The following is a 12964-nucleotide window of genomic DNA, read 5'->3' as shown; positions in this document are numbered from 1 at the left end:
GCACCTGCAGTATTCTCGGAGAACAGAAAGCTAGAAAGTCAAAAGGGAAACCTCCCATCCAGCCAAAAAGTCGGTCAGAGAAATACTTGATGGACTTGGCGCCCTCAAACGAGCGCCCAGCCCTTAGAACCTCCTCGTTAGTCCGAGGCACCAACTTGCAGAAGCCCGAACTTCCCGAGGTGGCGAATAACACCGTGATGTCCGACTTCTTTGGATTGTAGCAAATGTCCACGCCATCCTCACTACACTGCAAGCTGGACAGTAAAGAACTCTCCTGGTCTGACTCGCTTCTGTCAACGAGAACTGCCTTGGTCAGACTCGGGACCTGACTGACTGAGATCTCCGCGCAGCCCGACGTCTTCGTGACGTCAGGAAGTAAAGGTGCTATCAGACGATGAGTGGGCTGCTCAGACCTAGCTGGGATGACGACGCCCTTACAACTTGCCAGTTTGGCTGTGTTCCAGAAGTCAGAGCCATCCTTTTCCACGGCCTGGGGAATGAATTAAAAAGAAAACCCACACAACTTTTAGGAAAATTGGAGTTGTCGTTATCTAGCTCAAACGTGCTTATCTATTGTCCATCTTTATAATTATTTATTTAACCTGTGACTGTAGATCTGTTTTCTGAGTGTACGTATATTATGGTCGCTTTTAAGCATAATGGGGGCTTTCCCGAAAAATGCTGTTTTGGGAAAATAGAGGGTAAAGTTTAGGGACCCTTGTCCACTTTCTTTAAAAGACAAGGAGAATTTTCTTTTAACCAAACACATATTATTATACACACCAATGAAACCAAACTTCACCTACAGGTAGATCAATACCCAATTTCGGTGTAGGTCAAGATTTCTGAAAACCTCCGAAATCTGGGTTAGCCCTCTTGTCCTTAAAAGCGACCATATTATGTCATTATCTAAAAGTTAAACAACCTAACAGCCTTTACCAATACAGAACCTTTACCTGAAAGTTAACCATTATACAACCATTACCTGGAAGGTAACCATTACACCACAATTACCTTAATGTTCATCATTTCCCAACCATTACCTTAATGTTGACCATTTCACAACCATTACCTGAATTCATGAAAGATATATATATATATATATATATATATATATATATATATATATATATATGTACATTCATTAAATTAATGTTAACCATTTCATCACAACCATAAACTCAATGTTAACAATCTCACAACAATTACCTGAAAGTTAACCATCACACAACCGGCCAAAATAATTCCCAGATCTGTGACGAGCCTCTCTGGGGAGTTAGGGATTCCGTTAGCGATGACGTCACCGTCCGAGAACCCGTACCCGCGGAGTCGAGATGCGAACCGAGATGACGTCACGTATATGTTCCGTGGTGTCCAGACTGACTGGACTCCTTTCTTGTCCACAAAGCGAAAAGTCTGAGCGTCCGGCTGCGTATCGGCCCAGTGTTTCATGATCTCGGCCACGGTCCAGATCTCCTCGGCCATTGTGAATGATTGCTGTTGGAACAATCCAGATAGACGAAAGATATTTGTATAAAATTAGATCTATGCGGCTCAGATATCCAATTAGATTAGCTTAAAGAGGAAAGGGTACTCCTAAAAATCCTTCCAAAATAACGAAGAGTTAGCAATGTAGAGTGGGTTGAGCTTTTTTTTATCTTGTGAGAGATCAATAAGCGGACCAGAAAGCATAGAAAAGAAAGGAAATGCTACTTACACAGCAGTGACAAACTATTCAAGCTATGGCCCTTAACCAACCTCAGCCTTTTCAAAATAGGAACTAGACCTATAACACACATTAACAGTACTATCCAACCTTGAATGTTTGTCCCAGTCCGAAACAGAAAAATGTTACAAGTTCTTTGACTTCTACACACACACACAGAGATAACAGCTTCAGTTAAGGCCATTTTCCGAGTGAAGTCTTCCTTGCTATGCTATTAGTAGTGCATGTATTACACTCTCTATTGCCCCCTGCTTCTCCCCGAGAACCACACAATACACCTGTGACCAAAGTTACAAATCAATGTGTACACAGTATTGCTAAACAGTGAGACAGGCTGGGAAGAAAGTGGGCCAAATTTCACAGACCCAGCACACTAACAACTTTGACTATGCCCACATTGCGCAAGCCCCAACGTACTAATATTTTTATTTACTTAAACGTAACGCTGTTGATGGCAGGCACTTATGTCTGAAGGTGCTAATAATGAAGTATAGCTGTAGCTGGCAAGGGCTAGCTAGACTGAAAGCGTACAGATATCTCTATTACCTTGCTGCAATTCAAAGCGTTTGCACTCTAATAAGATTCTTGCAGTATATATGGGTAAAATATGTTTAAATTAGAAGGCATAAATAATATTATGACGTGCTCTGTGACAAAAACAAAATGGCTACCTCTAATATTTGAACTTCCGTTTTCCCCTATAATCTCTACTTCCTCAAACTATTATGCAGTACCAAGACACGTTGTAATATTCTATTTGTAACTTTTTAACACATTTCATTCCCCCCTCCCCCCTTCTTTCTACAAGGGCGTGTAGATTGCGTAGATTATCACCAAAATAATTTTTTTTAAATTTCAAGCCAAAAAGTTTAGTCACTAAAGCTTTTTATAAGTTTATATATGTGCCAGCTACCCGCATACCTTTAGCACGACAACCTAAACCAAAAGGGTTCAGATTATCATGTATTGGTTTCGACCGTTACTACAATCGCGACTAATTAATTATTGACGACAGTCTTGCTGTCACTTTTTAAAAATAAACCTGCTAAGAAACAATATGAATACGGGAGAGGAGGGAGGGTAAAGGTGGAGGATGGAGAGATGGGGGAGGGAGGGGGAGAAGGTGGGAGAAGGGGGAGAAGGGGGGAGGTGAGGGGCCATCGACATGCTCAGCGTGCTTTTGCTGTTGACAGAACATTCAACGTCTGTTTTTCTGTTGACGTTCATTGCCTAGGTAACAGCAGAAATGCGCAGGGCATGTCATGTCTAGACTTCCCTGGTTTTGAGTAAATCTGCCACCTTTTTGAGGGACAGTGATCAGCAGTTGTTGCGGCATTTGATAAACATAGACCTAAACTTAATTTTTTAAATGTTTAAACAACAAAGAATAGAGAGAATCTACCGCTTTCCTACTTTCTTTTTCGAATACTTAATGATATTCACATGGACGTAAACGCGTAAAGACCCAAGAAGACTAGATTTGGTGCCCAATTAAAAAGTGGTATGGTACTTTTTTACGCCTATACAACACACACACACACAAACACACACACACACACACAAACACACACACACACACACACACACACACACACACATACACACGCACACACACACAAACACATGTGTGTGTGTATAATACAATGGCGTCCAAAAGAAACTTGAAATGTAATCACCCAATCATTGCGTTAAGGTCTTGCACTACCTACTCATGCCCAATACCAATTTAAAGCCTAATAAATTTTGCATCTTCTGACACCTTAATATTTCATATATGTTAAGAGTCACTAGAGGTATGGTCACTAAAAATTGACCTAAAAAAAAAACAGGCTTGGCAAAATTGTGCGAAATCAGAGACACGTAAAATTGTCTTCGCGCGTGTATTGAGGGTCATCAATATTGATTGAATGGGTATACAGTGCATATCTAATGCAGGGAGAATTTTGTTTATGCAATAAAAAATATTTAATTTTGATGGTTTCAAACAAAACGGAAAAGAGAGCAATCACAAAATAATAGCACACGAAACTTGGACTTAACATTAAATTGTGGTCATTGTTATTTTGCTTTGGAGCCATTGGTTTTGTGTAGGGCACGAACTCTTTGGGCATCGCTTTAACAAAATTTGGACATAATTATGTGCCATTTTCCTTCCAAATGTCACAGAGAGTTGCAAACAAAGGGTCTGAATTGGGAGCAAAGTCGATTTTCATCAGCTGCTATTTCATGGGACTTCACATACTTGTAGGATTCACATCGGGGCTATTTACTGGTGAGCACTCTCACGTTGATATGGTATGGTTTTCCAAGAATTGTCTAGAGGCCCTGTGAGAAAGTGCTTTGCCATGCACAGATATTGTCTACATGGCGAAAATTAGGGTAAGACATGACGTTCCAACACTTGCACTATTAAACCAAGCCATCCGGGGATTCTCACGCCGCAGTTTTGTTCATTCCACCTGAGACCAGCCTAAACCCTAAACCATGACAGTTTGTTGGCTTCTGTTCCTTGCTGTCAGATGATTAGTCCAAAATCTAACTAACACAGTCCATGTGCAAAAACGTTTTCGAGCACTACATGAAACCAGTATCTCCTAAACAAAAACAAAACAGTACTAATGAGCACATGCATCGTTAAGTACAGGTTTCGCCTAGTATTTGTAACGAATCGGCTTGAAAATATCACCAGAAGATGCTGTTCATTGCAGAGACAATGGTATTCTCTTTTCATTTGATATTCAATACATGTCCATTCCACTAATGGCGATGCGCCTCAATACACGCGCGAACACATTTTAACGTTGCTTTGATTTCGCACAATTTTGTCAAGATTGATTTTTAAAGGTCAATTTTGAGTGACCATATCTCGGGCTTCTCTAAACGTAGAGGAAATATTGTGTCTGATGATGCAGACTTTATTTAGCTTCAAGTTGGTATGCTGCATGAGTGGGTAGTGCAAAGCCTTAACATGGTGATTGGGTGATAACATTTTCAAGTTTCTTTTGGACGCCACTGTATGTGTGTGTGTGTCGTGTGTGTGTGTGTGTGTGTGTGTGTGTGTGATGTGTGTGTGTATGTGTGTGTGTGTGTGTGTGTGTGTGTGTGTGCGTGCGTGCGTGCGTCATGTATATCTTTATGTGTGTGAGAATGTGTGTGGAAGTGGGTGCGTGTGAGTGTCTGTGGGTGTGAGTGTGTGTGTGTGTGTGTGTGTGTGTGTGTGTGTATGTTTGTGTGCGTCTTTGTGTATAAACGTATGTATGTATGTATGTGTGTGTGTGTGTGTGTGTGTGTGTGTGTGTGTGTGTGTGTGTGTATGTGTGTGTGTGCGTGTGTGTGTGCGCGTGCGTGTGTGTGTGTAAATTTTTTTTATTAATGTAAAAAAAACCCACAGAACTCACTCGTTACATTTATGAAGTTTCAGAGATCTATATGCCTGGGTAAGGAACAACATTTACAAAAATGTGGTGAACTTGGATGTTGATGATTATCGACGTTTAGTTTTACACTATTTGCGCGCTTCCTGGTGTACTATAATTGCAGATATTTCAAGCCCCGAAAAAAATGGGGGAAAAAACATATTCGACGTAACATATATCATTTAAGAGTAGAGCTTCGACCTTGTCTTTTAGGGCCATTTGAGGGACACAGCATCCCAGCAGACAAATGGAGGGATTCCATTAAAGAAACCTCTCCCCTCAGGAATCGAACTCGCGTATTCTGTGAGCCTCCTTCGTTTCACAGATGTCGATAGGAAGTTGCCTTTTTCTTCTCCAGATATGTTATTGATGTAGACGTTCGCTTACCTTTTGACTTTACGACATATACGGCGTGCTATATGATACACCACCCACCCCACCCCCATAAATAAATAAAGAACGAAAGAAAGAAAGAACGAGAGAAAGAACAAAAGAAAGAATGAAAGAAAGAAATTAAGAAAGAAAGCCAGAAATACAGAAAGAAGGAAAGAAAGAAAGAAAGAAAGAAAAGAAGGCGCGGGCGGGAAGTACTGGTTGAAAAATTATTGGGTGGCAGACGTATCGCATTTTAGTTCCCAAAATCAAGGAAAGGAACTTTTCGAAAAAATAATAAAAATGTAGGCTTAACGTTGAAAAAAAGAGTTCTGGGAAAAGTTCTCTTCAAATACAAGACCGTACCTTACAGTGTTCGGCGTTACCAGAAGTTTTTTACAGGTTGCACAGAAAAACTATGCCCTCACAAACACCTAAACTTGGTTGTTGAACCTGAATCAATGCCCACAGTTTGCAAGACCCCTTAAAACCTTGGCTTTCTCGTAGATTTTGCATTGGAGATAATGCCATAAAAAGTAAATTGTGGTTTGGCACGAATAAATTAATTAATGAATTGCTCATAAACGTACTTACAGTATGTGTTCACTGTTCATAAACGTAAGTATGTGTTCTGTCCAGTGAACAGCAACGTCTAACACACAATGTTTCCTGCATCCACTATCAAATGGACTGCAAGCCAGAAATTAAATAGGGTATATAGTCCAAAGTTTCTGTACCTCTTTATCTGTCCTTACCCGAATCGAGTTTATGACCCCTGGGTTAGATCTACAGGCTAGTGCAGAGCTATCTCAAACTAAACATTCTGTCCCCAACTCCCTAGCCCCTCAAAACGCCCCCCTCCCCCTAAAAAAACACCTAGTTTTATCTTCTGATATTTTAAAAGCTTTTTTCTTACTGCAAGTGCTTTTTCCGCCTGCTTATGTTTTGTATCAGAATGACGTGTATATAATATTATTATGGGCCACAAACAGGTCTTTTTTTGTCGTCAATTTTCCTTGCTTCATACATTTGTTTATTTGTTTGATAGAAAATGCAATTCGATTCGTTACCCGATTTGAGGCCCAGGGTTTGACTGACAGGTCACACACATCGTACAGAGAGCATGTTATGCAGCCTTTACCATTAAACTGCCCATGGAAAAGGCAGCTTGGGAATGTTTCCATAGGCTTATTCATTCCCTTCCACCACCAGCCCTGCTCCCCCCACCAAACCCCCTTTGCGCATTCTTGGAGTACTGCAGATTGCTGTAGCATATTCAGTGCTCAAATTCGATGTAGAATGTCTTTTAAATACTGATCCTGTTTTTATTGCAGTTTTGACATGAGAAGAGCTAATATATTTACAATCCCGATTTCATTGCCTCTTGTCACTATCTTATACCTCATGTGGAAGGGAGGAAAAAGCGGGCTGAGAGGTAACTCGATTGAGGAAGACAACTCTAAGGATTTTATGACGACAGCTGAACCTAATTTACATAGACTATAACTGTAAAATTATCTCTTTAAGCTATAGTGTCACATTCAAACACACACACACACACACATCGCACACACACACACACACACACACACACACACACACACACACACACACACAAACAAACAAACAAACAAACAAACAAGCACACACGCACACATGAAACACACATAATACACACAAACATACACACACAATTAAACACGCTCTTACATATACGCAAACACACACACTTAAACACACACACACATATACATACATACATACATACATACATACATACATACATACATACATACATACATACAAACACAAACACACTCATGCATAAAATACAAGCTTATATTTGCAGACCGCTGGGGTTGTTTATTTCATCCTGGCCGAAAACTAGGGCCCCATTGCACCTTTTTGTCAAGGATCTACAGCCAAGGCTGACTAGCTGAGTTTGCTTAAGGCCAAGGAATTCTAGATCTGGCCTTCTGTAAATCAACTTGGAAAAGAAAGCACGATAACGTGGATAAGTATTTTTAATTAGAAAGGGGTGGGGGGAGTGTAGTTAGAGACACATGGGCTTTTTAAAAAGGGTTTCATGGGACTGGATTCTAGAAAAAAAATTACCAAAAAGGTTCTCTAAAGGTTTTGGTTACTGGGTGCCATTCTTGTATTGATAACGACGCCGATTATCTCCATTCTAAATGATGATGATATTATTACAGAGTGGTTGTTTTTCAGAAAAGATAATAATATACTCATAACAAATCCAAATTGACCGCCAGGAAGTCAAAATTTTTAAAAGACACCATGTACCAAACGAAGTCCAAATTTTTATGAGAATAGCAAGCACAAAATGTAAACACTGAAATCTCAGCAAATGCAGCACCTAGGAATTTCAAAAACCACAAAATATGGAACCTCAAATATAAATATACTTGAACTGGAAAAAAGCGAAAAAAAAACCGTAAGAAAAAATATTCTACATGAATTAATTTTTTTAATATATATTGGAATGGCGAACAAGACACACAGTTGAACCATTTCTGAGTGAGGCCCAAATGAGATTTAGAAAGGGAAGAGGATGCACCGACGCAATATTTGCCGTACGACAAATGTGCGAAAGGGTAATAGAAAGCAACAGGGAACTAAATATAGTATTTATCGACCAGTTCGTAGAAAGAACTCGAAAACTACACTGTAAGAGGCCAACTTCTAGATAACATCCGTGCCATTTACGAGAACAGCATTACTACAATAAGAACGTCAGAGGAACTCACAGAATGGTTCGAGATAACATCCGGAGTAAGACAAGGTTGTGTCTTATCACCACTACTATTTATCTTATATATGGATAGAATTACAAAAGAGGCCAACATAGAAGCAGACGCCCTAAATGAATTACTCTTCGCTGATTATCAAAGCCTGGCACACAAAGATGAACAAAGTCGCCAACACCACACCACCAGATTAAACGAAGAATGTAACAACTACGACTTGAAGATCAACATCAACAAAACAGAGATAATGAAAGTAAGCAGAAAGCCAGAACCACTCAGGATACACATCAACAACAACAGTCTCAGAAAGGTCCAAGAAACTAAGTACCTCGGAAGTATATTCACAGAGGATGGGCGACTGAACAGAGAAATTGAAACACGAGCACAAAAGGCCAATAATGCTAGTTACCAGCTTACTATACTACAGAAACATCCTGACATCCCCATGACAACAAAACTAAAAATGATCAACACCATATTCATCCCAACACTCACCTATCAATGCCAAACATGGACTACGAACAAGACATTAGAGCACAGAATTACAACCTGTGAAATGCGACGCCTTAGAAAAGCAGTAAAACAAAACCAGGCGAGACAAAATTAGAAACTCTGTAATCCGAGAAACGGTGGGTACAAATTTTAAAAAATTAAACATGATTGATCTGAAAAGAACGGTTAAAATCAATAAACTGCAGGTGCATTGTTTAAAATAATAGTCTGCTACCAATTTTGTGAAATCTAAGGTCAAGCTTACTTTTATTTACATGAAATCATAAATTGAACTATGCCGCCATCTTCATTCTAGTCATCTTTTAGGTATTATGTTCCACCAACTGGGCAAGTGATACAATCTTTTGTTGATGAGTCTGCCGAATGAGCATAACGGTCCTTACATTAGCAAGCCCTTGTTTCAAAGGGTATTTCCAAAATGAGAAATGTCACGATTAATAAAAGGTGATTAGGAAGGAAGATATTTAACTTCGAGGCAATTTTGGTAAGTTTTGCATACAAAGCCTGCCTTTGAGCACGAGTAATGTCGCCCAAAAACTGGGGGCTAGTTAAAGAAAAGATTGACAAGCACTGGCATACAAAGGCGGTTTGTTTCCACATAATTATATCACACACTGTGACAACAGTAATAAACGAGAAAGCTATATTGATCTCACAACGAGGTATTGGATGTCTTGGCGTCGAAAAGAAACTTGAAAATGTAATAGCTCAATCATCGTGTTATAGTCTTGCACTACCCTCTCATTCGGCATACCAATTTAAAGTAGAATAAATTCTGCTTCATCTGACACATTAATATTTCATCTATGTTAAGAGACGCCCGAGATATGGCCACTCAAATTTGACCTTTAAAAAATAGGCTTAGCAAAAGTGTGTGAAATCAGAGAAACGCAAAAGTGTGTTCGCGCGTATATTGAAGTGCTTCAACATTTGTGTAATGCATGTTTATAGAAAAGTAAAATTTAAAGAGACTATTATTGTCTCCGCAATGAACAGTATCTTCTGATGATATTTTCATAGAGATTGGAGAACAGAGCAGTTATAATTACCACACAAAACCTGAACTTAACATAACACGTGTTCATTGCTATAAATTTCGTTTTTGTTTAGGAAGTAATGGTTTCGAGCCGAGCACGAAACCTTTTTTGCCCTTGGGCGGTCATAGGTTTTGGAAATATCAACTGTTAGAGAGGAACAGAGGCCACGAAACTGCCATGGTTTTGGGTGGTCTGGGGGTAGAATGAACTAAACTAGTAAATAGCCCCAATATGAATCCTACAGGTATGAGAACAGTGAAGTACCATGAAACAGCAGCTGAAGAAAAGAGACGTTGTTCCAATATTAAGACTCTTTGTTTGTAACTCTCTGTAACATTTGGGGTTAAATGACAGATAATTATGTTCAAAATTTAACAGATTCGATTCCCAAAAGGGTTCGTGCTCTACACAAAACTAAGCAAAAAACTAAATGGCATAATAAAATGAGCAGAGGCCACGAAACTGCCATGGTTTTGGGTGGTCTGGGGGTAGAATGAACTAAACTAGTAAATAGCCCCAATATGAATCCTACAGGTATGAGAACAGTGAAGTACCATGAAACAGCAGCTGAAGAAAAGAGACGTTGTTCCAATATTAAGACTCTTTGTTTGTAACTCTCTGTAACATTTGGGGTTAAATGACAGATAATTATGTTCAAAATTTAACAGATTCGATTCCCAAAAGGGTTCGTGCTCTACACAAAACTAAGCAAAAAACTAAATGGCATAATAAAATGTTAAATACAAGTTTTTCGTGGTTTTTGTAATTGCTCTGTTTTCCGTTTTGTTTGAAATTATGGTGCCAAAAAAAAAAAAATTTAAAAAAAAATTATTTATTTTTTTAATTTTTAAAAAAATAAATAAATATATATATATATATAAAGAATGTTGTTTATTGCAATACAAAATTCTCCATTCATTGGATATGTAATGTCATGTCCATTCTATCAATATTGATGCTCCTCAATACACGCGCGAAGACAATTTACGTTTCTTTGATTTCGCACAATTTTGCTAAGACTGATTTCTTAATCTTTGATCAATTTTGAGTGACCATATCTCGGGCACCTCTTAACATAAATATATGAATTATTAATGTGCCAGATGGTGCAGAATGTATTTAGCGTTAAATTGTTATGCTGCATGAGTGGGAAGTGCGAGACTTTAACACAATGATTTAGTGATTACATTTTCAAGTTTATTTTGGACGCCACTAAATAATGCCCATTGCTCTGCGCGATGAGCCGTGGTTTTGGTCTTATTTCTGATTGATCACTAGTAGGCCTATCTTTAATCTTTACACTATACAGGAAGGGCTGGGTTTTTGCATATGCTTTTTCCCCCCATTGACACTATGCAGATAATTTAGCAGGCTGGATGGTTCCATCCTGTATATCACGACCAACCCGGGACACAGGATCCCAGCACATAGGTGGAGTTACAAATTGCAATATCTTCCCACATCGATAATCAAAACAATGATCGAGTATCTCGAGTTTTCTGTTGCTAGGTCGTTAGATCCCTCTTTGCACGAGTTTGTCCTAATGGTCTAAAGTATGTCGATGGGGGCGGAAAAACACCCATATTAAAAAGCAACTCATGTCTTTCACACGCAAAGTGCAGATTTTTAAAAATTGCTAAATCCCTGAAATGAATTATGTCTTCTGAGTCTTTGCCCTCAGCTGAGTTCGTAATAAATTATGGTTACAGATGTTTTACTTTCCCATGGATACACTATAGATATAAAAGAGGCGGGCTGCTTCCATCCCGGCGTCAGGGCAAACCCGGACTCAGAGCGATGAAGTGTCCCAGCACAAAGATGGAAATACTCGATTTTTTAAAGAAAAAACAACCCTCATGATATAGGAATGGAACTCACATTGTGTGTGTGCGATGGTGAAGTGCCTAACCGCTACGCCACGGAAACGAATGCTGTATATCTGGCCAAGGAAGTCTAATGAGAACCATATCTATGTCTTCTAACTTTTACACAGCAAACATTGATAATGTATCTCTATGTGCCTATATCTAATTCAATTTCAAGCTCTCTACAAAACGCCAAAGCGAAAATAAAACCCGCTGTTCTTACTTTATTATACAGTCCAATCCTTATTGTCGAAAGAAAAATTGATTTGGAAAATCCTTTCCAGCTTTGTCTACTTACGTGCACTTTTCAGCTACAGACCAAAATAGTAATCTCTGAAGTCACCATGAAGTATCAAGCTCTCACTGCGACCGACTTTCAGTATCCCACGAACATTTCACAGACCGGAACAAGAAACGTTTTGTCCCTAACAGTGTAGACTCATAAAGAACAGGATCTACCTTCAGAGCAGTTTCTTGAGATATACAGCATCTACTTATGTGGAAAAAAGAGCACTTTTGTTTTCCCCAAAGCCAAGAAATGCTACACTTTTGCTAAACTCATCAACACTATTAAGTAGATCTCCATACGCCTAAGCGTTCACTGCAATGCAACCAGTACCAGTACTTTTAGTTCTCAGCGCAGAATGCACGGTTATAAAACTGAGATAACTTTGTGGCTCAGAGATGCTGATTTACGCTTGTGATTACGGTTGCCAGATGTTGGTATGAGGCCCACTGTTGTTCTGCGTGCATGGGTCAAGGTAGGGGGTCAGGCCAGGGGGAAAGGGGGGAGGGGCTTTGGGGCGAATTTCCTAACAACTGAAGTAAGAGTAACGCTGTAATAAGTGGAAGGTGGTGATTGACCGCGGAAAGCTGAAGAAAGGTGGAGGAGAGTAGTGCCATAAGAGCTGTGTGGGAGAAAAGGAAGGATGGGTGTGGGTGTGTGTGACTGTGTGTGCGTGTGGGGGGGAGGGGGGGATCTGAATTATATTTTTGTTGATTGTGCGTCCGTATTAGTATTACACATGTTAGTCCAAGTGAAAAAGAGGACTTTGGTCTGTGTTTGAGAACGAGCACCTGTATGTCCGTTGGGTTTAAGCATGTTTCTTCAAATGCACACCCGCACGTGCACACGCGCGCACACGCAAACATACATGTACACACATACACACACACACGCGCGCGCACACACACACACACACACACACACACACACACACACACACTCAGAGAGAAAGAGTGAGAGGGGCAGACAACGAGAGAGGCA

General features: G+C 39.6%; 1 protein-coding gene across 4 annotated transcripts in view; it reads right to left on the bottom strand.

The window, feature by feature from the left end:
• Positions 1 to 12964, bottom strand: part of LOC101864050 (putative peroxisomal-coenzyme A synthetase) — a 25881-nt gene that overhangs the window by 4769 nt on the left and 8148 nt on the right. The window contains exons 1-3 of one of the 4 annotated variants that reach the window (XM_005093111.3): positions 11996 to 12408; positions 1210 to 1497; positions 5 to 490 (exon numbers count right to left, since the gene is read on the bottom strand). In XM_005093111.3, coding sequence (XP_005093168.1) covers positions 5 to 490; positions 1210 to 1485 — 762 coding nt within the window. In that variant the 5' untranslated portion in view covers positions 1486 to 1497; positions 11996 to 12408. Of the gene's footprint in view, positions 1 to 4; positions 491 to 1209; positions 1498 to 2272; positions 2370 to 6108; positions 6214 to 11995; positions 12409 to 12964 lie in introns of those variants that run through there. The other 3 variants (XM_005093107.3, XM_005093109.3, XM_005093108.3) reach the window with 3 other exon arrangements.

This window comes from Aplysia californica, unplaced genomic scaffold (genome assembly GCF_000002075.1).
Source record: "Aplysia californica isolate F4 #8 unplaced genomic scaffold, AplCal3.0 scaffold00058, whole genome shotgun sequence".
Classification (NCBI taxonomy): Eukaryota; Metazoa; Mollusca; class Gastropoda; order Aplysiida; family Aplysiidae; genus Aplysia; species Aplysia californica.
Note: the sequence above shows the minus strand (reverse complement) of the source record. Positions and strands in the feature narration are given on the sequence as shown.